The 25,084-nt window shown below is 53.1% G+C and overlaps 2 protein-coding genes and 1 long non-coding RNA gene across 4 annotated transcripts in view; 1 reads left to right on the forward strand and 2 right to left on the reverse strand.

Moving 5' to 3' along the window:
* Window positions 1–2,812: 2,812 nt before the first annotated feature.
* PLA2G4F (phospholipase A2 group IVF) lies at window positions 2,813–16,585 on the reverse strand. 2 transcript variants are annotated; one of them, XM_036923750.2, is made up of 20 exons: window positions 16,293–16,584; window positions 15,199–15,271; window positions 14,474–14,610; window positions 14,240–14,368; window positions 13,780–13,820; window positions 13,477–13,519; window positions 12,965–13,031; window positions 10,849–11,018; window positions 10,593–10,706; window positions 10,342–10,379; window positions 9,982–10,117; window positions 8,720–8,856; window positions 8,209–8,431; window positions 7,191–7,305; window positions 6,825–6,962; window positions 6,616–6,723; window positions 5,428–5,622; window positions 5,002–5,168; window positions 3,967–4,153; window positions 2,813–3,666 (listed from the first exon to the last, which is right to left on the reverse strand). In XM_036923750.2, exons 1-20 carry the CDS (start codon window positions 16,392–16,394, stop codon window positions 3,446–3,448), a joined length of 2,541 nt encoding a protein of 846 aa, XP_036779645.2. In that variant the 5' UTR covers window positions 16,395–16,584; the 3' UTR covers window positions 2,813–3,445. The 2 variants fall into 2 exon arrangements, with proteins under 2 accessions (XP_036779645.2, XP_057344711.1); XM_057488728.1 differs by lacking the exon at window positions 6,825–6,962 and having other exon boundaries at window positions 16,293–16,585.
* Window positions 15,957–17,765, forward strand: LOC118931344 (uncharacterized). Its single transcript, XR_008992577.1, has 4 exons — window positions 15,957–16,283; window positions 16,616–16,714; window positions 16,846–17,014; window positions 17,398–17,765. It is a non-coding gene; the product is annotated as an uncharacterized LOC118931344 (long non-coding RNA).
* A 498-nt stretch (window positions 17,766–18,263) lies between these two features.
* VPS39 (VPS39 subunit of HOPS complex) overlaps window positions 18,264–25,084 on the reverse strand; it is a 41,769-nt gene continuing 34,948 nt past the window's right edge. Inside the window, exons 18-25 of the mRNA XM_036923748.2 lie at window positions 24,778–24,895; window positions 24,169–24,297; window positions 23,414–23,516; window positions 23,135–23,180; window positions 21,745–21,894; window positions 21,456–21,590; window positions 21,107–21,198; window positions 18,264–20,279 (exon numbers count right to left, since the gene is read on the reverse strand). Of these exons, the coding sequence (XP_036779643.2) occupies window positions 20,204–20,279; window positions 21,107–21,198; window positions 21,456–21,590; window positions 21,745–21,894; window positions 23,135–23,180; window positions 23,414–23,516; window positions 24,169–24,297; window positions 24,778–24,895 (849 nt within the window). The 3' untranslated portion in view covers window positions 18,264–20,203. The remainder of the gene's footprint in view (window positions 20,280–21,106; window positions 21,199–21,455; window positions 21,591–21,744; window positions 21,895–23,134; window positions 23,181–23,413; window positions 23,517–24,168; window positions 24,298–24,777; window positions 24,896–25,084) is intronic.

Consider the following 25,084-nt stretch of genomic DNA (forward strand, 5'->3'; position numbering starts at 1 on the left):
TTGAGCTCTGGAGAAGGGGGTGCACCTACGCCAACCAGCCACCTGCCAAAACCTGAGACACCCCTCAGGGCTGCACCATCCAAGGAATGGAAAAGCTTCTTCTTCTTCTTCCTCTATCTCTGTTTCTCCTTCCTTTCCTTCTTCTCTTCCTTCTTTCCCACCTTCTGTCTCCACCACCTTCTTTTTTTTTTCTTTTTTCTGTAAGAACTCTTATAAGTGCCTGGAGATGTAGCTGAAGAAGCCAGGGGGCCTAATTTTTGAACCAGCCTCTGTTCTCACACTCCATCAGCCAAGACTGTGGTTCCAGGACTGACACATGGTACAACACAGAGCAACTTCATGTCATCAGTTCATATGAATGCCTACCCCTCTGCCAGAGTTGTGCAGTGCACAGTCTGTGCAGCCATACTTGGCATGCTTGGTGGCCACCCTTTCTTTCCTTGCACAATGAGGGACTCTGACAAGTTGAGGAGTGATGTCCTTGCTCCTGGGTTTCTAACTAGCCCTAGTTATGTTCTTCTGGCCAAATTCCTCCAGCTCCATCACCTTCAGGACCTTGAAACATAATCCCAGCCATCCTGGGGAAGGCTTGTAAGTGGGATAGAAATGGAGTAGAAATAGTCTCAGATCCCTACTCACTTAGAAGCAGGAGCCAAATTGGCCTGGTCGTCTTTGGTCCCCAACTGTTCATTCTAGTTGGCACTCGGATTCAATCCCCGTGGTTTCCTCATTTCCTGGCTGAGGTCACCCCTGCACCTGCTGACCAATTTCTTGGCTAGAGAACTGGACCAGCCTCCCTCTCCCTGCCCTCTCATCCTTGTCCCATTACATCTTCCCAAACCTAATCTGAGCCAAAGAGGCATCTCCTATACTTCTATGTAAAGGAAGGTACCTACCAGCTCTACACAAGCCAACATACCTGCTTCCTTCACAAAACTTGCTGCTCTGGGAGGCCAAACACCAGCCCCCACAACCCCGGGTTAGTGATCACATAGGGAGTAGAGACCTTACTGATTGCAACTTTCATACGTATGAGCATTTTTCTTGGGAGAGGGTCCATGGCTTTCATCAGCTATTTGAAAAAGTTCAAATGGGTTAAGAACCTTTGGAGTAGAGTGTTGCATACCTTTTCATGGCTGGGAGGTAATCAACCATCTCTTTAGAATATAGGATCCCATTCCTTTACTTGTCAAATCCCATTCATTATCTGCCAGCCACTGCTCTAAGTCCTGGGGATACAGCAGCAAACAAAACAGGCAAATATCTCTACCCACAGGGGACTTACTTTTCAGAGGCTAGAGACAGCCTAGGGCTGTATGAGGCATTAAAGACAGACTGATAGAAGATTCTAAATTTTGAGCTCTTATGAAGGTCTAAGAACTCGGTGAACTCTAAGAGTTCCAAGTTCTAAGAACTCTATGAAGTTCTAAGTTATGAACTCTATGGAGGTCCTAATATACAAGCTATTGATGGTGGTGGGCACAGAAGTAATGATGACAGTGGCCGTAGCAGGAGCTCAGGGGCCAGCCTGGGGCTTCCCCAAAGGAGACTTCTCACTGCTAAGCCAAGAGGCAGGGGTGGTGTGCCTATGATGAGCGGCACTGGTGAGGAGGCAGGTGTGGCCTATGATTGGCAACCAGAACCACTGGACCTTTTGGGGCCCTGCTCCTTCAGCCCTACCTGCTCATGTCCAGCTGGAGGCCTGAGAGTCCCAGGCCAGGCCAGGCCAGGCTGGGGGCACAGGCTAGGATCTAGCCACCTTCTTCCCAGCTGGGAACCAGAACTAGGGTCTTCTTCCCAGAGTCAGAATGGGAGAGATTCCTCTCACAGATGTCCCTGACTGAAAGGGAATTGACTGTTCCTGGAGAGCATGCTGTGTGTTTGGAGGCAGGGGTTCAGCCAAAGAGGGCACTCCTGGCAGGTGGGGGCAATAGAAGCAAGTGTTCAAGCGAGTATGGCAGCTTGAACTGAAGGCCCCAGGCGGCTCAGCACTGGTGGGCAGGGGTGAGGAGAACGAGGCTGCAGAGGCCCATGGCCAGGAGGGGAAGGCCTGGAAAGCCCCAAGACCAGTCTATCAGAAAGGATCTCTTCTCAGCACAGACCTGGAATCTGCCCAGGCTGGAGAGGCTCCAGATATTTAGATGGTCCCAGGTGGGTCAGCAAAGATGAGAAACAGGGAGAGACAGATCGCCCAGATCACCGATGAGTCTGTGAAAGAGGCAGGAAACCAGGCCTCTGAGTTCCCAGCCAGGGTCCTTCTACCACCTTCTACCACTGTCCATCCCTGGCCAACAGACAGGCGTCCATCCTCACTAGGAACACGCATACATGCAGGCTCGCACTCTGCCCTGATAACCAGATGTGCCCTCCAGACACACCCACTCTGCTGCTGGGAATAGTGAGACTATTTACATGAAGTGGCAGCTGTACACATGACAAGAAAATATGGCCCAACTTTAAAGAGTGAAATGTGAGTAATTAGCAGGAAGACCATAATGGAAATTTGGGAGTCTAGACACCAGGGAGAGGCCAGCCAGCACGGGACCGGAGCACAGGACAGCGGGTAGGAGACCCCTCTTCTGGGGTCCCAGCATCAGAGGCAGACAAAAAACAGAAACAGAACTTTGGTCCAAAATTTGCAAAGAGAAAGTAACCCTGGAAGTTTAGGAGCGCTTGTCCCCCTGGGCAGAGGGTGGTCAGGGTAAGGCATCTGGGGGTCTCAGATGAGCGGCCAAGGCCTGTGCCCCAGCCCATAACATCTGCCCTGTGGCTCGCATAAAAGGAGCACAGTATGCAAGGTCATACAGAGCTGTGCCAGGACTGGATACCACCCCTTAGCCTTCCAGAGGCAGAGCAGAGACGGGTAGGAGCGGTGAGGAGGGACAGGGGAGGCCAGAAAGAGAAGGAGGGGTAGTGGGCAGGACAATGGAGTTAGTGACCCAGACTGGCAGCCCACGTGGTCCCCTTTAATCTTGATAGCACTTACACTGCTCCAGGAGCTAGGCCCTTTGCAGGAGTGTGTGTTGGATGGATGGATCTGTCTTTGGTCTTAGCTCAAGGAGAGGAACCTGCCCTCAGCTCTCACAGCTCCCATTCTGGTGAGGGTCTGAAGTCCTGGGCCCTTGGAGGCCCTTCTGCGTTTGGGGTGAGCCCTGGGGCTAGACTGTTGCCCGATCCCCTCTGCACACTCCAATGTAAGACGAACACGGCTCACCTCTGCCCCACACCCCGAGAGCCCCTGGAGGGACACTGCCTCCTCTGCTCCCAGAAGGGCCCCCCCCAGAGTCCAAGCCACCATTCGCAGGAACTTTCCAGGGCCAGTGGGACCTCCAGGCAGGTCCGGCAGGATGGGAAGAAGCAGAGCCCACCACCCACCCTCTGCCAAGCTGTGGTCCGAGCCCTACTGGCCCTCCTCTCTGTCAGAGGCCTCTGACTCCAGCCTGGCTCAGCCTCCAGCCCTGTCACCCGCCTGCCGCCGGTCCAAAGCCAGCCGGAGGGCGTGCCTCACAGTCTCCACATTGTTGAGAACGTTGTATCGACTCAGGGCTACCAGCTGATCAAACTCCCTGGGTTGATAGGTAAAGTTCATCATGCCATAGGGGGTGTCTGGATCATTGATGACAAAGTCTCCTTCGGCCTTCTCCTCAGCTGTTTGCCGCTCTACACCTGCAGGTAGGAAGTGGAGGAGAGGCCAGGCTGGGGCACTCTGTGGCTAGGAGCTGCCAGTCCAGAAAACCCCTTGCCCTCGGACACCTGGCCAGGCCCACAGCTCAGCTCTCTCGCCCTGTGGGAGGAGCTGGGCCAGAGTGCCTGCTGAGGTCCAGGAAGCAGAGGGCAGCAGTGCCAGTTGGGGACCTCCAGGAGGCAGGCTTTAATATGCTGTCCAGGGGAGCCAGTCTCAGGGCAGCACCCCATCACCCTCCCAGGGCTCTGAAGGCCAGAGCCAGGCCCAGGGCTTGCCCTCACCTGGGGCCAGGTATGTGCGGAAGGTACGGTTGACAAGGGGAAAGTGCAGCACAATGGGAGAGTGGGGGTCCTCAGCCTTGGCAAACAGGTAGCACTCACGGGGCTCCTCCAGGTCCTCAGGGAGCACCTCAATCCTGGGGAAGGCAATGCCTCGATCCAGGCAGTACTTCTCTGTCATCTGTAAGACCTGGGCAGGGAGGCAAACTCTGACCCTGCCCGCTCCTGGTCTCTCACAGGCCCAGGCTTCAGCGCCAGCTGGGCCTCCTACCAGCTGAGTGACTTCAGTCAGGTGACAGCATCACCTTTCTGAGCCAGTGTCTTCATTCATAAAATAAAAATGAGAATAACTCTCTAGTGGGAGGTTGTGCAGATTAACAACCACCACCAGCATTCTTGCCAGCATTCTTGCCCTAACTACCTGCCGCGTCCTCCTCAGACCCGTCCTGCTCCCACTAGGGAGCTGATTTCAGTTTCACAAGGTGGAGACTGAATGAGTTCAGAAAGTCACGGTGGAAGAGGCTTTGTCGATCATCCCACCCCAGGCGCTCCACGGACCTGGCAGCAGGAGGAGGAGGAAGCCAAAGGGAAGGACTGGCCCAGCAGCACGACCAGAGCCCACATCCAGTGGTAGAGCCTGTCCACACCTCACGGGATTTGATGGAGCTGCTGCTGGAGACGTCCTGAGGGGACCCTGATGGTTCTGCTGTTGCCATAGTAAGGAAGGGACAGCAGACCCAGACACAGGTCCTGAGGGGAGCGAGGAATGCTCCCAGAACCAGACAGGGTCCAGAACAGGGACCCTGTCTTCACCAGCATGGAAGACTCCTGAGGATCCTCTTCAGCCTTCCCCCCTGACTCCCACTGCCTTCCATCACCTCAGTAATCCTCCTCCTCCACCGGCGCAGACAGCGTCCCTAACAGTGTTCACAAGGCCGTCACCCACAGATCAGAGCCCAGCCCTCCATGAAGGGCGATCCCCAAACATCCAGCCAGGCCTCCTTGGCAGAGACGACCCCGCTTCTCCCCCAACTTCACCTCAAAAGGGGCCTCCAGGGAGTAGTCGAAGGACAGAATGAGGTCCACTGATCTCTGTGGCAGCAGGCTCAGTGGGAACTGAGAGTTGATGGCGAAGCCCCCATCCACCAGGTACAGGCAGTCCCGCATGGGAGTGAGCTGGTTGGGGAAGCCGTCTGGGTGCCTGTCTGCACAGGGACGAATGCTTGCTTCATAGCAACCCTCTCCTTTTCGCACTGGGAATGCCCCTCTGTAGAGATCCCGCCCCCCACCCGCCCCGTCTCTCTACAGCCCCAGCGACCCACCCCCCAGCCTCCTGCCCTGCCTTGCAGCACAGTCCTCATAGCCCTTCCCCTGCAGCCCCGGGTCCAAAGGCAGCCAAGACGCCAGGCCCCTGTGAGCCAGAGGCAGAGGCAGCAGGGGGGCCCCGGCCAGAGCAGCACCCACCTTTCCAAGCCACAAACTCCCTGCCAGCCACATAGTCCTTGTGCAGACAGAGGCCACTGGTGAAATTGAAGTTCTCCGCCGAGGTAAAGCGGGAGGTGAATATGTCCAGCACGGCCTGGGAGAAGGGCCCCTGGGGGGTGAAGAGCCTTGTCCGAAGCTGTGTGGGGTTGTGCAGCTGGAGCTTATGGCAGTCGTCTAGGTGGGGTGGGACAGTGAAAGAGAAGGGTGCCCTCCTTTGTCCAATGGCCCTTATGGCTCCAGGGAGCCCTCTCCATCCTGTCCCCTTAGCCTTCCTCCTTCCCACCCCAACTTGCAGGCCTCTGACCACTGCTTCCCAGGATCCTTTATAAATGACTTTTTTTTTCATGTTTCCCATGTTTTGCAAGTTGCCTATAACATACATGTATTAAATAATAATTTGTTTCTCACCTTTTTGAGAAAAAAGTTGTTTACACAACTTCCAATCAGAATTTATCCATTAAACACACACTAAGCAGTTTACTACATGCTGGGCTCTGTGCTAGGGATGCACAGGTAAATAGGACCCAATGCCGCCCTCCAGAGCTCATAGCTTCCTTAGGGGAGAGTCAGAAGAAGAGATAATAAATGGTAACAACACCCCGAGGTAAGGACAAGGATGAGATGTATACACGGTCCTATGGGACCTCAGTGGTAAGACCCTCAATCAGCTTGGAGGGATGGAGTGGAACAGGGAAGCCCTGACAAACAATGCCTGAGCTAAGTCCTAACAACTGAGCAGATGTTATCAAGGGAAGCAAGGTGGGAAAGGTACTCTATGCAAAAGGAGGCTCATAGGCCATTCTAGAAGCAGCCTGAAGAGGAGCCGTGAGGTGTGTGGACAGAATATCAACCAGAGGCCCAGCAGTCCTGTGCTGAGTTGACCTAATTGGAGTCCAAACAGAGAATTCAGAGCATGGCCTTATGCCAGAGCATTCACAACAGCCACTGGGTCTTCTGACGTGGGCCTTCCCCCAGTCCCCTAACCACACCGCCTCTGCAGACCTCTGGGCAGCTAGAGACCCAAAGCTGGAAGTCATTTCCTTAGGACTTCTCTGAGCCCAGTGGGACAGCCAAGTCCTTCACCACCCCCTCCCTCATTCTTTCTGCCTCTGCTGGGGACCTAATGCTGGAGAGAGCTACGTTGGGGGTCAGCATGTCTACCCTTACCTGTAATGTTCACACTGGCTCTGTGCCAGTCAAGGAAGCCAAGGCCTGAGCCAGCCGTCTTCAGGAAGATCTCGTCCAGGCTGGCTGCAAAGGCACTGCCCCACATACCTAAGGGGAAAAGCAAAGCTCTGGGGCCTCACAACTCCTGCACCCTGTACTGGGCCTGGCCCAACCCCAGCCCTATCTCTAGCCCTCTGCCCTAGACTCACCCTGCAGGTAGCAGATCCTGGGCTCAGGCCGGAGCTGCAGCAGATGCCCCATGAAGAACTCTGAGCCAAAGAGCTCAGTGGGAACATAAGCCCCATACTTGGGGAAGCCAACCTCATGGGGAGTGAACTCGCACCACTCTAGGGCCCAGAGTGAAGGAAATGTCACCAGGGGATTCCTGCCAGGACCCCAGAGTTTCCCCCGGACCTCATGTTTGAGCAGGAATCTCTGCCTTGCCAAAAGCAGGAGGCAGCAACCCCATTGTGCTCCAAGACTCCCGTCCGCACCCTGCACTCCCATCTAGCCTTGGCCTCTTACACCCCCAACCAACCATCATCCCACCGGCTTCCTAGGTCCCACACAGGCACCTGCAAATTCTTCCCCACTGATGTTGGTGCGGACATTGATGCTGGCGTAGATGGGGTAAGGGTTCTGGCCCTGGCTGACTGCCTCCTGCTGGTCAGACAGCTTGGCAGGGTTTTCCTGGGCAGGAAGAAGGAAGGCCACTTGGACTTTTGGGAATTCCCTTTCCCCGTGCCCGTGGCCTGAGGCCTGACAACCCATGGTGTGTGGTGTGCCCAGAAGAGAAGGTGGTTGCCAAGACCAGTGCTCTAGAGACAGTGCCCTAAGGGACAGGCTTTAGGCTGCAGCAGAGATGAGGCCACCGTGGGTTTTGTGCAGTTCCAGGGGCACTGGGAACACTCTCCCCATTCTTTCCCATTCAAGGAAGTATATCAGAACCCAAGAGAGGCAGGTTGACATTTTTGAAAGAATAACTGAAAATACAGTCTACTTTCTTTAAATCACTAGAAAACATGGGCTATTTTCTTAGAAATGAGAAATCACTTGTGATATACATCCGTAACTGGTAGCCACACCACAGTGGGCCAGGCCCTCGGGGCTGAGAAGCTTGCTCAGCTCTGAGCCTTCCCGTCTCCCAGCTCATGCTGAGCCTGCAGTTCTAGGAGTAGAACTCCCAGCGGTGGGAGTCACGGCTGCTTGGCCAAAGCACTGGAGAGGCATTCTGCGTCAGCTGCAGGTTGGAATCACTTGGAACACTTTCAAAACACACCTGTGCTAGGGCTCAGCCCTCGACCAGCCCAAATCAGTGTCTCTGGAAGGGGGGCCCAGGCATGGGTGTTTCTGAAAAGCTGTGTAGGTCATACCAATAGGCAGATCCTGCTGAGGGCTGCAGACCAGGCTCTCCCTCCCCGGGGGTTAGGAGCCAGGAGCCGTGAAGTGGTGTCAGCCCACCCAGGGAGTTCAGGCCTAAGCAATAGCTCTGCCAATCTCAGATCTTAGCCAGGCAGCTCAGGCAGAACTAAGTGCTGGTGGGGCAGGGGTGGGAAGGAGCCATGTTTATTTTATTGTTTGGATTTATCTTACCTTCTCGTATAGGAAATATTCAACGAGGAGGCCCCAGAGGTCGATGAGGGAAACTCTCTGGCCACTGCTTTCCCGGATGCCCAGCTCCTGGGCGTAGTATTGGAGGCGCTCTGTGGATATTGCCCCCATCTTACTGCTGCAGACCCGAGCCTGGGCACGCTCAATGGGACCCTGTAAAGCCACCTGGGACCAGGCCGGGTTCTCGTAGAGTGTGGAGATGCACCTGGGCAGGCAGGGAATGAGGGTCAGTTAGGGGCAGGGGAGCAGAGCAAGGGGAGAAAAGGATGCAGGTGTCTGTGAGCAACCCCTTCTCCCCATCTCCTGTACCCACTTCCCTGAACAACCCCAGTCAGGGGAACCCTGGGGGATCAGTTCCTTCCTGCCTCTCCTAACCTCCTTGGAGGCAAGATCCCAGCCCATCCCCACACCCTGCAGGGACCCCACCAGATCACCAGGTTATACCCCTGCCCCTTCAAGGCTCTCCTTTGCACCCTGCACCCACCTCACTTACCAGGTGGACCCAGAGATCCCACTCAGGTAGGTCACAGTGTCCAGGAGGCCGAGCTCCTGCAGCCCCGCCAGGCTGCCATACAGGGAAGACATGGCTCGGGTTCCGCCTCCTGAACCCAGCACAGCCACCACAGGCACCTGGGCACAGGAAAACTCATGGTGATAACATCTACCACCACGGTTTATGCATTACTGATCTACGAGCCTTACAGGCATTACCTCACTGAATCCTCACAGCAACCCAGTGAGACCCCATTTTCAGATGAGGAACCTGAGGCATGGAAGTTTAGTTAATGTGCCACAATCATACAGTTAGGAAGTGATGGGCCATCACACCATGCTCCAGAGACGGCTGCTAACCTTCATGCCAGGGAGGTATGTACCTGGCAGGTACACTGGGTTCACCAGAGAAGGGTTTCTGAATCTTGGCACCATGGGTATCCTTGGATGGGGCAGTTCTTTGCTGTGAGGAGCTGTCCTGTATGCAGTAGGGTGCCGAGCAGCATTCCTGGCCTTCACTCAGTAGATGCCAGTTGCATCCCTCTTCCTCTCCCCTTAGTCATGACAGTAAAACCTGTCTCTAGACATTGGCAGATGTCCCCTGGGTGGGGGGGGTGGAATTGCCCCTAGTTGAGAACCACTGAGCTACAGTGACGAAGAGCACCAAGCAACCTGGGCCTGCCCCAGACAGGAGAGGCACCCAGACATCCCTTCAGGGTCAGAGGCGCCCTGTGGGATCAGGCTACAAGCTTTTTGGCTGCTCAGCTTCTCCATGCAGGTTTGGCTCATTCCGCACCAGACTCTCCTTCCCTGTCCTCCTTCTTCTCCTGTCTTGGAAAGAAAGCTTCTTGGCCACTGCCCAGCATGGACACTGCCCCTCTGGGGGAGACGGAGCTCCCTGGAGGCGGGGTCTGCCCTCTTCACCTCTCCACAGAGGGGAGACCTGGCACACAGAGTGAGATCACCAAGCCATCCGGGCTTGCTCAGCTTGCCAGTGCCGGGCACAGATCCTGAGGACCCTAGCAGCTGGGAGGACACCTCCAACTGGTGGCCTGCGCAGATAATACACCGCCTTGGCCACAGCTGTTCAGCCTTTATTATATATGCGGCCCTGACCCAGCTCAGGCTAACAGGTCTGCACCCGTTCTCCTCTGCTCCCAACACCTCCTCAAGGCTTCCAGTCACCTCTCAGCCACACAGTTCTCTCAAGGGAACAGCTGGACTTGACCAGTGACACTGGAGTCCGGCTCTTCTGCTCCATACCTGGCCACTGTCAGGAGCCTGGCTCAATCCGAGCACCTGCTGCAGGGCCTTGGACACAGTCTGCTTCCTCTTGTCCAGAAACTCCCGTTCCCCATCACAGAGGTCAAAGCCAAGGCGCAGGTCAAGGTCCCCAGAGCTGCCTCGGGTGGGGTGGGATTGGATACTGGGTCACTGTTCACTGGAGGAGAACCTCAGGCCAAGCCCATTTCCACGGGAGCAGACCCACACTCCGTGGAACCCCTCAGGAAGATCCCACTGGGAACCAGACATGCTGCCGGACCCCCACCCAGACTGAGTGGGGTAGGCAGCCGAGCCCCCACATTTCCAGCCCACCGTCCTCGTGAAGTCAGCCCTCCTCACCTCACTTCTGCCATCATGCTCAGCGCCACCTTCTGGCCCTGAAAGAGACAACAGCATGGCCCCAGAGGGCCCTGAGGGCTTCCCCCCACTGCAGCCCCTGCTGCTCTGGCAACTCTGGCCCGGATGTGGACCACAGGCTGAGGGGATCCAGGTTGGCCTGATCTTGATCCCCTTGCAGTCCCCTCCCCCAGACTTTTTTAGGTGGTTACAGAGCAGTCAGGGGTCCCTCAGGACCCCAAAGAGAGCCTTACCTCCCCCAGGGCCACAAAGCGCTGTTCCTCCTGGTCCAGGGCCAGAGAGGAGAGCAGGATGCTTCCCTCGCTCAGCGTGCTGGTCTGGGACTCCAGCTCAGCATTCAGGCCGCTCTGCACAGAAGGGAACACCGGAGGAGCCCTCCACAGTGGAGGAAAACTTGCCTCCCCGGTGGCCCTCCGGCGCTCCCCCAGGCTGGACTGATTCTACCATGGCGCCCCTCACAGCCAGCTCCCAGGCTACAGGCTCACTCACCTGCAGGACAGTGAGCTGCTCCCCCAGCTCCACATCCAGCCTGGAGCTGAGCACTGGATTCACGTGGAAGGTAAAGGTGGCTGGGAGGTCTGCCTCCACAGAAGGCTCCAGGGGCAAGAGCTGAGGCTTCTCGTAGGCCCCAGGTACTGCCAGCTGAATCTGTCTAGAGCCTGGCAGCAGAGGGCCCACGTGAGTGCCCGGGTGAGGGAGTGGCAGCAGGGGTGTGTGTGGCTCTTCATGGTAGCACCCAAGGAGCAACCCCTTTCCTTTCTCTTGGAAGTGCCAACTCATGACCCTGCTCACTCTGGCACTGTGACTGATACCAAAGGGACCATGAGGGACACTCAGGGTCCTATAACCTGCCCTGGTCAGAACTGGGAACCTGGGGCAGGATAGGAAACACACAATGCCTGAGGAAAAGGGAAAGGTGGGGAGGGAGGAGCCCCCTGCTGGGGCTGATGACTTTGAGACTGTTACAAGTATATTAAAATATAATTATAAAACAATTACAATATTAAAAATACAATAGTACATTAATGACCAGTTTTCAACTATAGTTCCCTCATCTCTTGCCCCCATTCAAACTCTGTGCTCACCACCTTGGGGAAGGTTTGCAGCCAGAGAGAAAGCAAATAGGCTGTAAGTTGTTCTGGCATTTGTTTCCAAAGTATAAGACCTTGGGAGAATAAAGAGGGTTTGCAGAGGAGGTGAAAGGGAGAAGTGGGTTCATGGGTCCAGAGGGACAAGGTGACATGGAAAAGCAGGGGAGAGCCAGTCCAGGCTAGATGCCTGTGGGTCTGCCCTGTTCCTAGCAGTTTTCTGGGGAGGAGGCAACACCCCAGAAAGAAATGGCTGTGCAGGACACCCAGGCAGAGGGGACCTGGGACAGCCTCAGAAAAGAGACCCAAACCCTAAACGCAACTTGTGAACAACAGATGCCCAAGAGTCCAAGATGACAGATGCCTCGGGGGCAGATGTCCAAATGGAATCCCTCTCTCTACACACCCTCCGTGGCACTGAGACCCAGAGACTTGGCATGACCCAAGGGTGGTAGGGAATTAGAGAAAATAAGGAGAGTGATACTTCTTTCACACCATGGTTTATGGACTGAGATTGAGACAGCCAGAAACAATACCGTCTGTGGCTGAGAGGGCAAATGAGCCCCAGGAGTCACAGATGTGGGTCTGGTCCTGGCTCTACCACTTACTGGTTGTGCGACTTTAAGCAAATTTCTTCTTCGAGCCTCAGTCTCATGAATTAAAAGAGAATAATGATTGTACCTACTTTATGGGGTTGTTATGAGGATATAAAGATAAAACACATGTAAGAGGCTAGCACAGTGCCTGATAATAGTAACTCATGGATGTCATCTGGATAGGACTCACCTGTAGGCACAGGCTCAGACTCAGTGTCGGAGGGTCCTGAGCTGTCACACAGCCTCCACTACCACTCCTGGGCCACCCCCCACTCCCACCCCTGCCCCAAGTGGCTACTCTCTGATGGCAGACCACATCGGTGTCTCAGTTATTTACTTCTCCTGGAATTCTCCCTCTGCCATGGAGCTGCAGTTCCTCCTGCTAAGCGACCAGCTACATTCTCTGCCCTCCAGCCTTAGGGCCAGGTTGTGACTTGCTTTGGCTAACAAAATGTCAGCTAGGTGGCTGTGATGTGACCAAAAGCTTGAAAAGCACTTGTCCATTTGGGCCTGCTCTTGGTCCTCTGCTGGTGCCTTAGAACATACCCTGGCTAGTCTGCTGGTCGCAGAAGGTAGACGATGGACATATGGCACAGAGCTAGGTCACTCCTGCCAAGTCCAGCATAGATCAGCCATGCTCCAGCTGACTTGACAGATGTGTACACTGAGTAAATGCTTCCTGTCGTCTGCCACTGAGGTTTTGGGGTGTTTTTTGCAGAGCAATAGTTGGACAGATGTACCTCTATACTTGAGCAATTCCAGAGATAGGAAATTCACTACTTCCAGAGGCAATCTGTTTCATCCTTGGTCAGGTCTGAGCAGTGAAACACTGAAGAACTTTCTGCCCCAGACCCACCTTCTTGAAATCAGCAGCCCCCCTCAGGAAAGAAGGTAAGAACCAAGGCCACTGACCAGACTCACCATATTCTTGGTGTGGGGCTGTCCCATCTCCCTCGAGGGTGCCCTGGATTCTCAAACAGGGCTGAGCCTAAGGAAAGCAGGGCAAGACATTCCATAGGGCCCTGCACAGGGCCAAAACCAGGATGGAGGGAGGGGTATCAGGCAGAGTCCAAGTAATGATGTTCCAAGAGCCTATGCCTTGTCGACAGGGGTCTTGTGTTGCAGCACCACCCTGTCCCCTGCCCAGGACTCAGAGGAAGTGGCCCTAGCAGGAATGGGGAGGATTTGAGTGGCCCTAATAGTGACTCCTTCTGCAGTTTCAGAAGCCATGGTCCAAGGAAGCAACATGTTGTGCACAGGTAGAAGACTGTCTTCTGGTCTGTGCCTCAGGCATGAGGCAGCTTCTTGCCCCTCATTCCTGGAGATACCTCCCTAGCACATTGAGTGTCCTTCAGTGGGCATGATGGGCTTAACTGTGGACTCCTCACTGCTCCCCAGCCCTGGGCAGTCCCAAGCCCACCTTCCCTACTCACCACCAGGACCCCATTGGTGATGACTTCAGACGCAGGCACCTGGCTGCAAAGGAAGAGGGGGCTCATGGGACATCTGGCCCCTCCACATGGCTATTACTATAATGTGACCAAGGCAGCTGGAAGAGTCTGGGGAGCATGGCAGGATTTGGGGTAGGGGTGAGCCTGCTGGCCAACACTCAAATAGGCTTCAAGACCAGGACATCTCCTTTCAGGTCAGGCCAGCATAGGACCTGGTGACTGACAGCTGGAGCTGTCTGTGAGTCTCAAAGTAAACGGGAGGGCAGGGGCACCACCTGGACTCACCTGTTCTCCAGAACAAATTCTACCTGCAGCTCTTGTGAATCCTACGGAGCAAGGGAGCATGTTTTCAAAAAACTCTGACAGTGTCAGGGACCAGCCCTGCCCCCCAGTTCTGCTCTGCTCCAGGATCGAGAAGAGGAGACTGTTGTTATGGCTTCTCAGGGGCACAGGTGGGGTAATGGCATCTCCACAAGGAGTGTTATCCATGCAACACTGTGTGTCAGGCACTGTTCTAGACACTGACGATTCAGCAGTGACTGAGAGAGAGCACTCGGCCTTCCCACATTGGCTCCACTCAAGGAAGGGGTATTGGAGGGAAACCTCTGTAGGGTCAGTGGTGCAGGGTGGAGGAGGGGCTGTCTTGGAGCCTGGCCTGTGCTGACCTGGAGCCCCAGCCTCAGTGCCCTGCACTGGGCCTCTTCTCCTTGAGCTTGGTTCATTGCTGGCCCAGGTGCTGGCTCACCTGGTGGTTGAGTGGGAAGGTGTGTCTGTGGGGTTGGCCAGGCTTGAGGCTCCCCAGGTCAAACAGCAGAAGGCAGAGCTGGTTGCTACCCAGGATGTCCTTGTCATAGAGGGTGATCTCCAGGACATTCTGGGAAGAGGGCAGGCAGGAGGTGGGAGCCTGAGGCAGGGCAGGAAGGCAGGTCCCCCAGAGGAGCCCTCTTCCTCTGACCACCGGCTCCATGCTGGCCCTCACCTTCACAGCACCATGGATCTTGTAGTGGAAGGTCTCGTTCCACTCAGGGTCACTGCAGTTGGCTATCACCCTTGTCTGGGCAGGATTAGGGGATGCTGTGGGCAGCCACAGGTGCACATAGCAGTCAGCTTTAGACACTGTGGGAGAGGGAGGGGTCCTCAGCCTCCAGCTCTCACTGCTGAAAAAGGTGCCTGGAGGTGGCTGGGGCAGGAGGGGAAGGAGCAGAGGGGGCGTGGGGGCTGCCTGTATGGCAGGGTGGGGCAGGGAGATGAGGGGAGAGCCCACTTCCTTGACTCCATCTGGGCCAGTTACAACTCCCATTCAGCTGAATGGAATCCCACAGCAGCCAGTTGAAAAGACCACATGGCAGCACAGACCAGTGAGTGATTGCCAGAAAGGGCCTGATTCAGGCACGAAGTTCTCACAGGCACACTGGTGTGGAAAGCTCCTGGAGAGCAAATGTTGCCTTTTGGCAATAGTGGGCCTCACATGCTCACCCAGCCTGGCCCCGTCCCACTTTCTACACTCAGGGAGGAGTCCAAGGTCCACCCAATGCTCCCCTCCAGCCCCTGCCTGCCCATCCACCAGGGAAGCCTCGCTCCACAGTCAGCACCCTCCCCTCTACCCCACTCCAAATACATGCACACTTTGACCCCATCCCTCCTGAGCTCTGGGGAGGCCCCAGGAAAAGGAAGGGGAGAAAGGATGGAGAGGGGATCACTCACACAGATCTGTGCCCTGGACATTCCTGGCCTTCAGCACCTTCACCTGGAGGTCATAGTATGGGTGGGTTTCCCGCTGAAACAACAGAACTCTTAGGATTCAGCGCTAGGACACTGGGTGGGGGTTCTGAGCCCTCCCTGCTGTAGTGCCCAGCTCAGGTTTCCCTCAATCCTGCGCAGAGCAGCAGCCTGGCCCAGGGTCACTCATGTCACTGTGCTGGGGACCCGGGAGGCCGTGGCAGGGCCCAGGCTGTGGGAGTTCAGCATGTTGGTGATGTGTGCGGACCCTGAAGTCAGGCTGGGTTCAAATTGAAGCTCCGCCAGGGATTCAATGAATGGACTTGGGCAAGTTACTTGATTTCCCTGTACTTCGGTTTCCCTATCTAAATGGCGGTAATGATAATTTCATAGGGTTGTGGTGAGTTTTAAATGAGACGTATAAACTGCCTGGCTTACTTGCTTAATACACATAACCATTTTCACTAATCGTGGTTATTATCCACCACAGATTTACAGCTCTCCTGACTAGCATGCCATTGCTGTGGCTTGAGAGCCCAAGTGAGAGCTGGAGTAAGTACTTTAGATTAAAGATTAAGGGAGTGAGCAGAGTTCAACCTCACCTACCAGTTCCCTGAGAAAAGGCTAATCTGCCTAGGAGGCCTCCCGCGGGTGCAGGAAAACCAGGTGTCATCCAGCTCATACTGGTCTGGCAGGTCGCTAAGGAGTCTGCAGCGTGGGCTCAGGAGAGGTAAGAACAGACTGCAGCCTCCTGGGGGTGAGACTGTCCCTTCAAAATCCCAGTGAGTGCCTTTTTTTCTTTCCCCCAGTGGCCTCTTCAGCCAGGCTAAGGGCATTCTGTGCAACCCAGCCAGCTGCAAATGTCACATGACCTTGCCCTCCACTCCTAACTGGGGGAGGGAAGGATTATTTTCGAAAGCCAAGGTTTTAGCCAACCTAATTTAAGCTCTGCCAGCTTGGCTGGAGCAAATTGGTCCCAACTCAGATCAAAACCCATTCCTAGGCAGTTCTCAGTCTTCACAGGGGGCCACTCCCAGGACTCCTCCGGTCCATGACCCAGGGAAGATCAGGTACTTTACCCTCCATTGACTCCACTGAGGTCCCTGCTTCTCTCTTTTCTGTAGCAGCACTGCCCCCAGGAGGGGCAGCCCCTTGCCTGCCAGCCACCTGGGCCAGAGCATGGCCCAGCAGCCCAGCTCCCAGCAGGAAGCCCTGCCTGCTTTCCAGAGCCACTCTGCTCTCCTATGGCTACACTCCCTGCTCGCTCAGGGCTGATAGGGAGCAATGGGGTGGGGAGGGTGGGGCTGGGTGTTCTGCTGAGGACTCTGTGCTGGGTGGCCTGTTGGGGCTGGAGGTGGGGTGTGACGTGCTCCAGGAAGTGACTGAAGCCCAATTTCCTCAGGCAGGAGACACTTAAGTCCCTTTCAGAGAGGATGAGGAACTAGCACTCTGTCTCCCAAACTCAGCCCCTGGATATCATTGGGCTGCTTATGGAAAATAGGTATCTGACTTAGTGGGTGTAGGTAGAATCCAGGTGCTCATGTTTCCAGCAAGTCTTCTAGATGATGATCATGCGGGCTGCCCGGGGAAAAGCACCCAGAAGTACTACAGCAGGGACTTAATCTCTTCCAGCTATCAAAAAGCCTAAACCAAACCAACCTTCCCCAAGGCTCTTAAGCAGAAACATGGACATCTCTGGTTCAGTTTCTCTGGACTCAAGGTGTTTCTAATGTCTTGTGGCCTCCTTCAAACACTGAGAGCTTGCTGTATGCCAAACCTGCACTAGGCCCTGGAACCCAAGGTAGGAGTGCCCATCCACATGCTGAAGAAATCCAAAGCCGCATGCCTCTCTGTAGCTTCTGCCCAGGCCTTCCTCTTGGATCAGTGGGAACACCTGGATGGTCCAGGTGCAGAGGCAGGGCTCTGGTTGGGTGGTATTGATAAGGGCAGGTGAAAGGCTCTCTGGGCAGTGAGCTGTCGGGAGATACATTTCTGTTCCTTGTCCAATAGTTACCTCCATTCTCCTCCCCAGGGCCTGAGGCGGAGACTGAAAGAAATCCAAAAAAGAGGCGATTCAACTCTACAACAAAGCCTGTGGGCAGGTGAAAGGCTCTCTGGGCAGTGAGCTGTCGGGAGATACATTTCTGTTCCTTGTCCAATAGTTACCTCCATTCTCCTCCCCAGGGCCTGAGGCGGAGACTGAAAGAAATCCAAAAAAGAGGCGATTCAACTCTACAACAAAGCCTGTGGGCAAGTTCAGACCAGAAACTCCCCAAACAAAAGGGGATATGGCTGTCCTTGGCTGGGCCCCAAGCATGAAGCCAAGACCTGTGCTGGAGTCTCAGAAATGTCCAACCAAGGGGTCCAACCCCCTTGGTGATCTGTGTATGCCATTTGCAGGGGACCCTGGGATCTGCACCACAGGACCTGAGGGGTAGGGGGCAAGGGGCAGGGGCATGGAGCTAGCTGGGGCAGATCAACTGCCTGATTTCTGGCCTGTATCATACTCTCTCCCGGAAGTCTTCTGGCTCAATAAAGTCATACCTCTTAGGTGCAGATGGTTTTCATTCCCAGAGGAAAGTCAGAACAATGGATAGCTTAAAAGGGGGGCACAGAAGGCCCACATCACCTTTTTGAAGATGGCCAAAGCAGACCAACACTTCTCCACTTCTTGAGGGATAACCCTGGGTCCCTTGGTCCCATCAATCCCATACTGCTCATGACCCTCCCAGGCATTATGAGCTTCACTTCACTTAATACGTGAAGTGAAAGGGGAAACAGTTTGGATTAGCTAGAGTTCCAGTGTGTCCAGTGTAACCCGGTGATGCTGGAATTGTTCTGTAGCTGGGCTGTTACTACATCAGCCACCAGCCATACTAGCTGAGCTGGATGGCACAGATAGAAGCATACATGACAGAGATGTTAACATTGGTTTTTTTTTTTCTTAGTCACTAATTGGCTTATTCTCAATTCTTAGCTAAATTCTTATTGTCTCGCTGTTATTGTAATCAAATCCCACAGGAAGAGGGAGAAAGAGATCCAAATAGGCATAGTTTCTTACTTTATGGTGTTTATTATGAGATCCTCATCAGTCCTCACTACAAACCTTTCACCTGGAGCTTTCTCCGTAACTCCATGCAGGGCAGAGAGCGTCCAGGGAAGGAAGAATGGAGTTGGGGAAAACTGGGTTATTCATGTCTTCCAGAAGGGAGAAAACACACATTATTTATTCTATTGCTTCAAACACATGTGCCACACAGGTAGTGGGAATGGAAGATACAAACACGGCAGGCCAGGAAGGCAGGCTTTGTGTGGTGGGGCAAATTTCTGCTGCACAGCAGAGGGCTGGCCCAACGACTTTACTGCTGCTCCCAAAGGAAGCTCATCTGAGCTGGTAAACAGGGCCAAGGGCAGCAGAGCCTCTCACAAGTGGGTGTGGCCAGCCAGATGTGGCTCTTGTGAAGTACAGCAGATCCCCACGTGTCTGTGAATGCTGATGACCACACACTGTCCCTCAGACCATCCATGGACAGTATGGCTCGCAGGAGTCTCGTCTACTACAACTCAGGCCAAAACAGCGTGGTGCTGTGGTTTTAAAGGGATCACAGCATGTTCTGGCCAGGCCACTAAAGTAGTGTCAGTGTCGGGCACTGTCACCCACCCTCACTACCATTAAAGACACTGGGGCAATAGGACTGTTTTGTCTACAAAACCCCAAGGGTGGCTCGTCCTGTGTCCTCTGCCTACAGGGTGTCCACGAGTGCTCAATGAATGGTGGCGGTGATGTATTTCATAACCCCACAGTCTGCTCCGGCCTCCTGCAGCACTCTCGGCTGTCCTGGGGCACTGCCTGAGCAGTCCTGACAGCACGTCCTTGTCAATTCCTGATTTGACTGGTCCCTGTGTGTAGCAGAGATCCACCCACCTCCAACACCCCAGGATAGTCCTCCAGCCTCTGCAAAACAAAACTGGAGACCGATGGCCCAGGCAAGCTGTGAGGTAAGCGGGTAAAGCCAGCTGGAAAAAGATGGGAGCCCAAAGCACACAGCTTTCCACTGACAGAGGCTACACCGACATGCTCTGGGCGGCTGGCGGGTGACCAGGAGCGGGAGCCCCTGTGGACATCTGCCTACAAGGTCATGTGCCTAGTGCAGTCTGTCCTTAGAGCTCCCATCATACTTGGCCCAAGGGGACAGAGAAGGACACTGAGTCTAAGCTTCTGGGCCTAGAGCTTACAGTCCAAGGAGGATCTATTTACAACATATCTGGCAATCACTTATCAATGTATTCCTACACACTGAGACTTCCCCTTGTTTCTCATTTTACCTTGCTTTAAGTATTAGTTATTCCCAGTGCCAGGAAAATGGGTGAGAAAGCCAGGGTGAGGTGGTTCTTGAGAAACAAAGAAGATAAATAGAAAGAAATGGAGACTGAAAAATAAAGGGACAAGCAGGGAGATTACTGGGGTGGGGGGCACGGGGCACAGTGATGACGGAGAAATGACTCATTACCCAGAGAACGAGCGTTTGGCCTTCGTGGCTGGGGGAGCCCTAGCACCGAACCCCTCATGGGGCTCCAGGCAGCCATGCTGGTGGCCCCTTAAGTCCAGCATGTGTCTTAACAGAAAACTGTGAATAAACAACCTGAGGTTACGAACACTCGGGACAGTTTCCTTACTCAAGTGATTGGTATGCAAAGGCAAGACGGTGCCCTTTCCCACCAACTCCTGTCCAGGCAGGTATTAAATTCTCTAGATTTGCCTGCAACATAATGGTATATAAGGTGTAACTAATCTCTTTTTCTATTGAAAAGCTGGCAAAACACCAGACCACAAGTCTGATAAATTCAAAGATGTTCCAGGGTGCAAAGTAGCCAGTAGCGTCCAAATGGGGAGACACCTGGTGGTAGCAGCTGCCCAGTTACTGAGGCCAGTGCTCCTTCCTGTTTGATAGCCGGGCTGTCGGTCTGCTGAATCCTTGGCATGCTGGGCTCAGGTGTCAGCTGGGTTTACTCCTTTGGAACAGAAGTAGTGCACGACCACGCCATTGGGGTATCTTGCAAATGCGCTGTAGGGAAGTAAAATGACTCCAGGTTGAGGACCCCTCTGAGAGAAGACCCCTTCTTACCTGGGAAAGACACCTCACCCAGGTGAGCATCCCAAAGGCAGCCCCCCGAACCACAGAAACAGCCTGCCTCTGGGGTCTCTGGATTTACACAGACACCACCATCTCTGTCAAATAAACAGAAGGAGCTGCATGCAGAGTGCATGGTGGTATTTCTTATTAAGCCATCAATGTGAAGTGCATGGGCAGAGGGGGCGGGGAGCCAGCACACTGGCCAGGCTCAGCCCTGGCTGAGAGCTGCCGATGAGCATCAGAACATGCTTCATGCTAATTCTAACAAGAGACGGTAAGGAGGGCTTCCTAAAGAAAAGGATTCTTCAGCTATAGAAGAAAAAGGACAAATCACACTCCTTTGGAGGAAAGGGGAATGACTAGAGTATGTGCCTTAAAACGAAATGGTGCCGGCTTAGGATTTTACTAAGGTCATAAGGTAGCAGGTTGAAAGATCTTTTTCTTCTTTCAGAGACACATTCTTCAAAAATAAGACTTTCTGCCCACATACAACTCTCACACACTCACTGGCCACATCACAATTTCATGCTCCCAGAGAAGGGCTTCATGTGCAAGAAGTCAAGAGCTCCCATGCCATGTATTTCAAGTCTAAATTCTCAAAACCCACCCCCAAAAAGACAACACGATTGCTCTCTGGAGGCTCAAGACCATGGCCTACATACTCAGCAGCCATAGTTTCCTCTTTGGTGAAAGAGCAGAAATCCCTCCTGAGCATGACCCACATCAGAGCTGAGCTGCACGCTGCAGAGGCAGCTCACCTGTTCCCAATCTTCTTCTTACACACCATGCACACCTTCTCCTCCGTGATGATGCACTTCACCTGCTGATGTAAAATCCGCTCTTCCTGGACCTGGGAGAGCAGAGAGGTTGGGGGAGAAGTCCCACCATCCAGCACACAGAACAGAGGCAGAGGCTGGCATTGTCTCATGTCCCAGCTTGCAAAGATGCCTCTAATTGAAACACTTGCAATCAAATGTCAGTTGGTTACTAGATCAGCTTGTGCTATAGTGTTAAGGGAACACAGAGCTCTGCCTTTGTCTATAGGGTATATGTGGTAGCTCTCTCACACTAAAAATTGCAACTCTGCCCGAGAGCATAGGTTCATACCCTCAGGAATTCTGCATGAAGAAGGTTCTTGAGCACTTGATTGAACCGTTTCTTTTGTGCATTTTCTTCCAAGACTTTTTCCAGAAAGATGCGTATGTCGTTAATTTGAGTGTTTGCTGGCAGAAGGTTGATGGCCTAGGGATAGGAACAGAGATGGGAGCTAGGTGAGGTGGAAAAGGAGACTGAGGAAATGTCAGGGCTCCAGGCCTCAGTCCCTTTCTCCATCCCTCTGCTCCTTCAGTGCTCCCCACAAGCGCACTTCTCCATTTTTCCAAGAAGCACTCCTGACCTTGGTGGTATCCAGCTTGCTATGGTGCAGCTCGAGGACCTGCAGGGCGGCCTGGAGATTGGCTTGTGGCTCCAGCAGTTCCAGTTTTATTGGCCCCAGGCAGTGGACACTGGGAGGTGACAGGTACATCCGGAGCAGGGACAGATACACCTGTCTCATACAGGTACAAGGCATGCGTCAGGCTGGTAGCAAGCCTCCCAGAACCCCCCAGAAGGGCCACACCTAAACATAAGAGCAGTCGGTCTACAGTAACAGAGACCAAGAAGCACTTACGACTCAACCATTTTCACCTTTTAAAAGATTTTGGTAAATTCAAACAGCCCAGTGAAGATGTTAAAAATTAAGGGTTGTGTTTTCCCTGAGAGAAAAAAATCATATGCCTTTTATTTGTTTAGCATAATACAGTTAACCCTTGAACAACACAGGTTTGAACTACACAGGTCCACTTACAATACAGATAATTTTCAATAAATATATTGGAAAATCTTTTTGGAGATTTGCAACAATCTGAAAAAGCATTTTCTTTCTCTAGCCTACTTTCTTGTTAGAAGACAGTATATAATACACATAACATGCTAAACGTGTTAATCGACTATTTGTTCTGGTAAGGCTTCTGGTCAATAGAAGGTTATGAGTTAAGTTTCTGGGAGTCAAAAGCAACCTGCAGATTTTTTACTGCACTGGGTGGGGCTCGGCACCCCTAATCAAGGAACAACAGTACTGTTGACAAAATGCCAACACCACAAAATAACTCAAAAGATCTCCTACTTCCTTTGGCTTTGAGGCTGAGACCCTGTCAGATTTTGGCAAGTGGATTAACCCAAAGGAGATGCTGCCTTTCCTGCTTATACCTACACTACCCCAGGGTCTCAGCCTCAGCACCCAACATTTTGGGCTGGATAACTCTCCACCAGAGCTGTCCTATGTGCTGTTTGGCAGCAACTCTGGCCTCCCCTGCTTAGATTCCAGTAGCACTCACACCCCCCAGTGATGACAATCAAAAATGTCTCCAGACATTGACAAATCCATATGCATTCTGACAAAGCACATAGGTGCACCTTTTCAGAACGACCAGCTCTTCCTTCCCAATAGGCTGACCACATCATTTACTATACAAGTCTCTCCAGAGTAAAGGGCAGGGTGTAGTCACACCGATGACAGCAGATCTAAGCTGGAAGGATCCCAAGCAACCAGGATATATGGCTCCCTGCCAAGCAATAAACAGGCTTTTGTCTGCCTCAACATGCACAGGCAAAATCGAATAGTGCATTGATACACGGCCTGTCTTATCTCAGCAATTCATACCAGTGGTATCTGTGGCCAAAGCAGAGGGGTTAGGTGTACTAAGAGGGACAGCCGAGTGCAGTATGCTTCCTGGGTCACTACTTACATCTTTGTAGCCATCTTTGCTTTGGTCATAATGCTTGTGGCAGTACCTGCAAGGGAAAAAGTGGTGAGACGAGACCAGGGGGGCCACATCTAGAGAAAGGTCGTGGATGCTGCCATGTGAGCAGCCTAACGACCACCAAAACCAGGGGCCAGGACAGGAGGGCTTGTCACTCCTGCAGCAGAGTGGAGGGGAGGTGGCTTTCTAGGCCTCTCACGTCTCTCCTGTCTGGGAGGCCTGCTTGTAAACCCACTGGGAGGTGGGATGGCAGGGTCAACATACTCCTCAGCCATCCTTGTATCCTTCAGGATGTGGACATAGATGAAGAGAGCTTGCTCATGTTTCCCCATGCGTCCCAGCAGGAGAGCACGTTCTTCCAAGAGGCCTGTGAGGAAAAAGGAAGATAAGTAACTATCTCTACAATTATGTAATTACTTATATTCCTTAGCTATTATAGGAATGGATATTGGGGCAAAATTAATTGGGAGAAAGTATTTTACTACTTGGGATATTTTCAAGGATAAAATTACAAAAATTTAAACAAGGGTAGAGGGAGCTATTTTAGGAGGTTATTTAACCCATCTTTTTGGTGACCATTTATAAACTGGGTAGAAATGCTCACTGAGTAGCCAAGTGCATCGTAAGCACCTACAATGTGGCCTGATGTTCAGCTAAGGTAAGCAAACTGCTCTCCCAGAGCTTACACACCAGACAGATGTGCATCTTTTTCAGACAAAAACTATGATGTGCTATAAATACTATTAAACAATGAATTTGGCCAAGAACATGTACTGAAGCAATGAACAGGTTTTAACCTGGCTATCAATTAGCATGTGGTTTACACCAAAAAAGGGACTCCATTCAGTCCTAGTAGGGAAGTGAGTCTTTAGCTGGGTCAGAACAGGAGCACTGGCCTGAAACCTGCAGTTTTTCCCAGGCCCAACTTTCTGGAGGGCTGGGGAAGTGGGAAAAGGGAAAGATCAGGTTTTGCATTACTGTCAGCTGAAGTGGCTTCTCACTATGAGCCAGACACTCACCATCAAAAGGAAAGTCACAGATGAGCCGGGCTGGATCATAGTAGCCGGAAATTTCCAAGAACATAAGGAGCTTCTGTCGGTATTCTCCCAGCTCACCTTCCTCCTCTCCAGCAGGGACTGGAGTTTTGCCTTTAAAGCAAAACAAGCTCAACGTGAAATGACACTGTTGGGCAGCCATGTGGGGTCAAGAAAAATGAAGGGAGGAGGATCAATGACGTCACCACAATAATCAGAAAGAGCTCTGTGGTAGTTTCCAGTATGACTTTTCCTAGTTTATGATCCCTACAGGGCTCCCAAACATCAGCTGGAGGTAAAAATCAAGCTGCACAGAGAAACACTCTGGTAGCAAACATGTTTCTTATCAGCACAGCTGTCATCTGCAGGCAGATGTGTTCCTTGCTGCGCCCAGGCATGATACGCAGGGATGCCCAGAACCAGACAAGAGCTCCTGAGTCCACTTAGCTGCCGTGACTACTCTGAGGAGCTTCCCACCCGCCTGGGTCCTCAAAGGAGGGTGAAGACGGCTTCCCTACATCACGCACGGCACCCTTGGGTCCCCAGCTCGCCTCCGAGGCTGGGGGCCACCTGGCTTTCTGTGAGAACTGGTACCTGCAGGGAAGGACAGCAGATACTCCTTCATCAGACCTTGCACCTTCTCACAGTACAGCTGGATTAGGCAGTTGTGGAACCGAGAGCCCGTCTCCTCCCAAACGTGGATGATGTGTTCCTGAGGGGAGACACGGGTTGGCCTGGTACCGTCTATGCTGTGACCCAGTCTCCCTCACATTGTTAAGGCCCTAAAGGTCCCACCCAGATTGTTCCCTAAGTAACCTGCAAAGATTAGCAAGATATAGCTCTTCTAAAATCACTGGGAAATTTTGCAATATAACCCAGTATCATCAGGAATTGTTTTCTT

Source organism: Manis pentadactyla, chromosome 11, assembly GCF_030020395.1.
Source record: "Manis pentadactyla isolate mManPen7 chromosome 11, mManPen7.hap1, whole genome shotgun sequence".
Classification (NCBI taxonomy): Eukaryota; Metazoa; Chordata; class Mammalia; order Pholidota; family Manidae; genus Manis; species Manis pentadactyla.

Excerpts from the sequence above, each read along its gene's own strand:
- PLA2G4F (XM_036923750.2), bottom strand. The coding sequence starts at position 16,394 with ATGCTCTGGCCCAGGTGGCTGGCAGGCAAGGGGCTGCCCCTCCTGGGG. Across the intron at positions 13,520-13,779 it reads GAATTTGTTCTGGAGAACAG|CCAGGTGCCTGCGTCTGAAG; the intron begins GTGAGTCCAGGT and ends CTTCCTTTGCAG. Across the intron at positions 10,118-10,341 it reads AGCATGATGGCAGAAGTGAG|CTCTGGGGACCTTGACCTGC; the intron begins GTGAGGAGGGCT and ends CACCCGAGGCAG.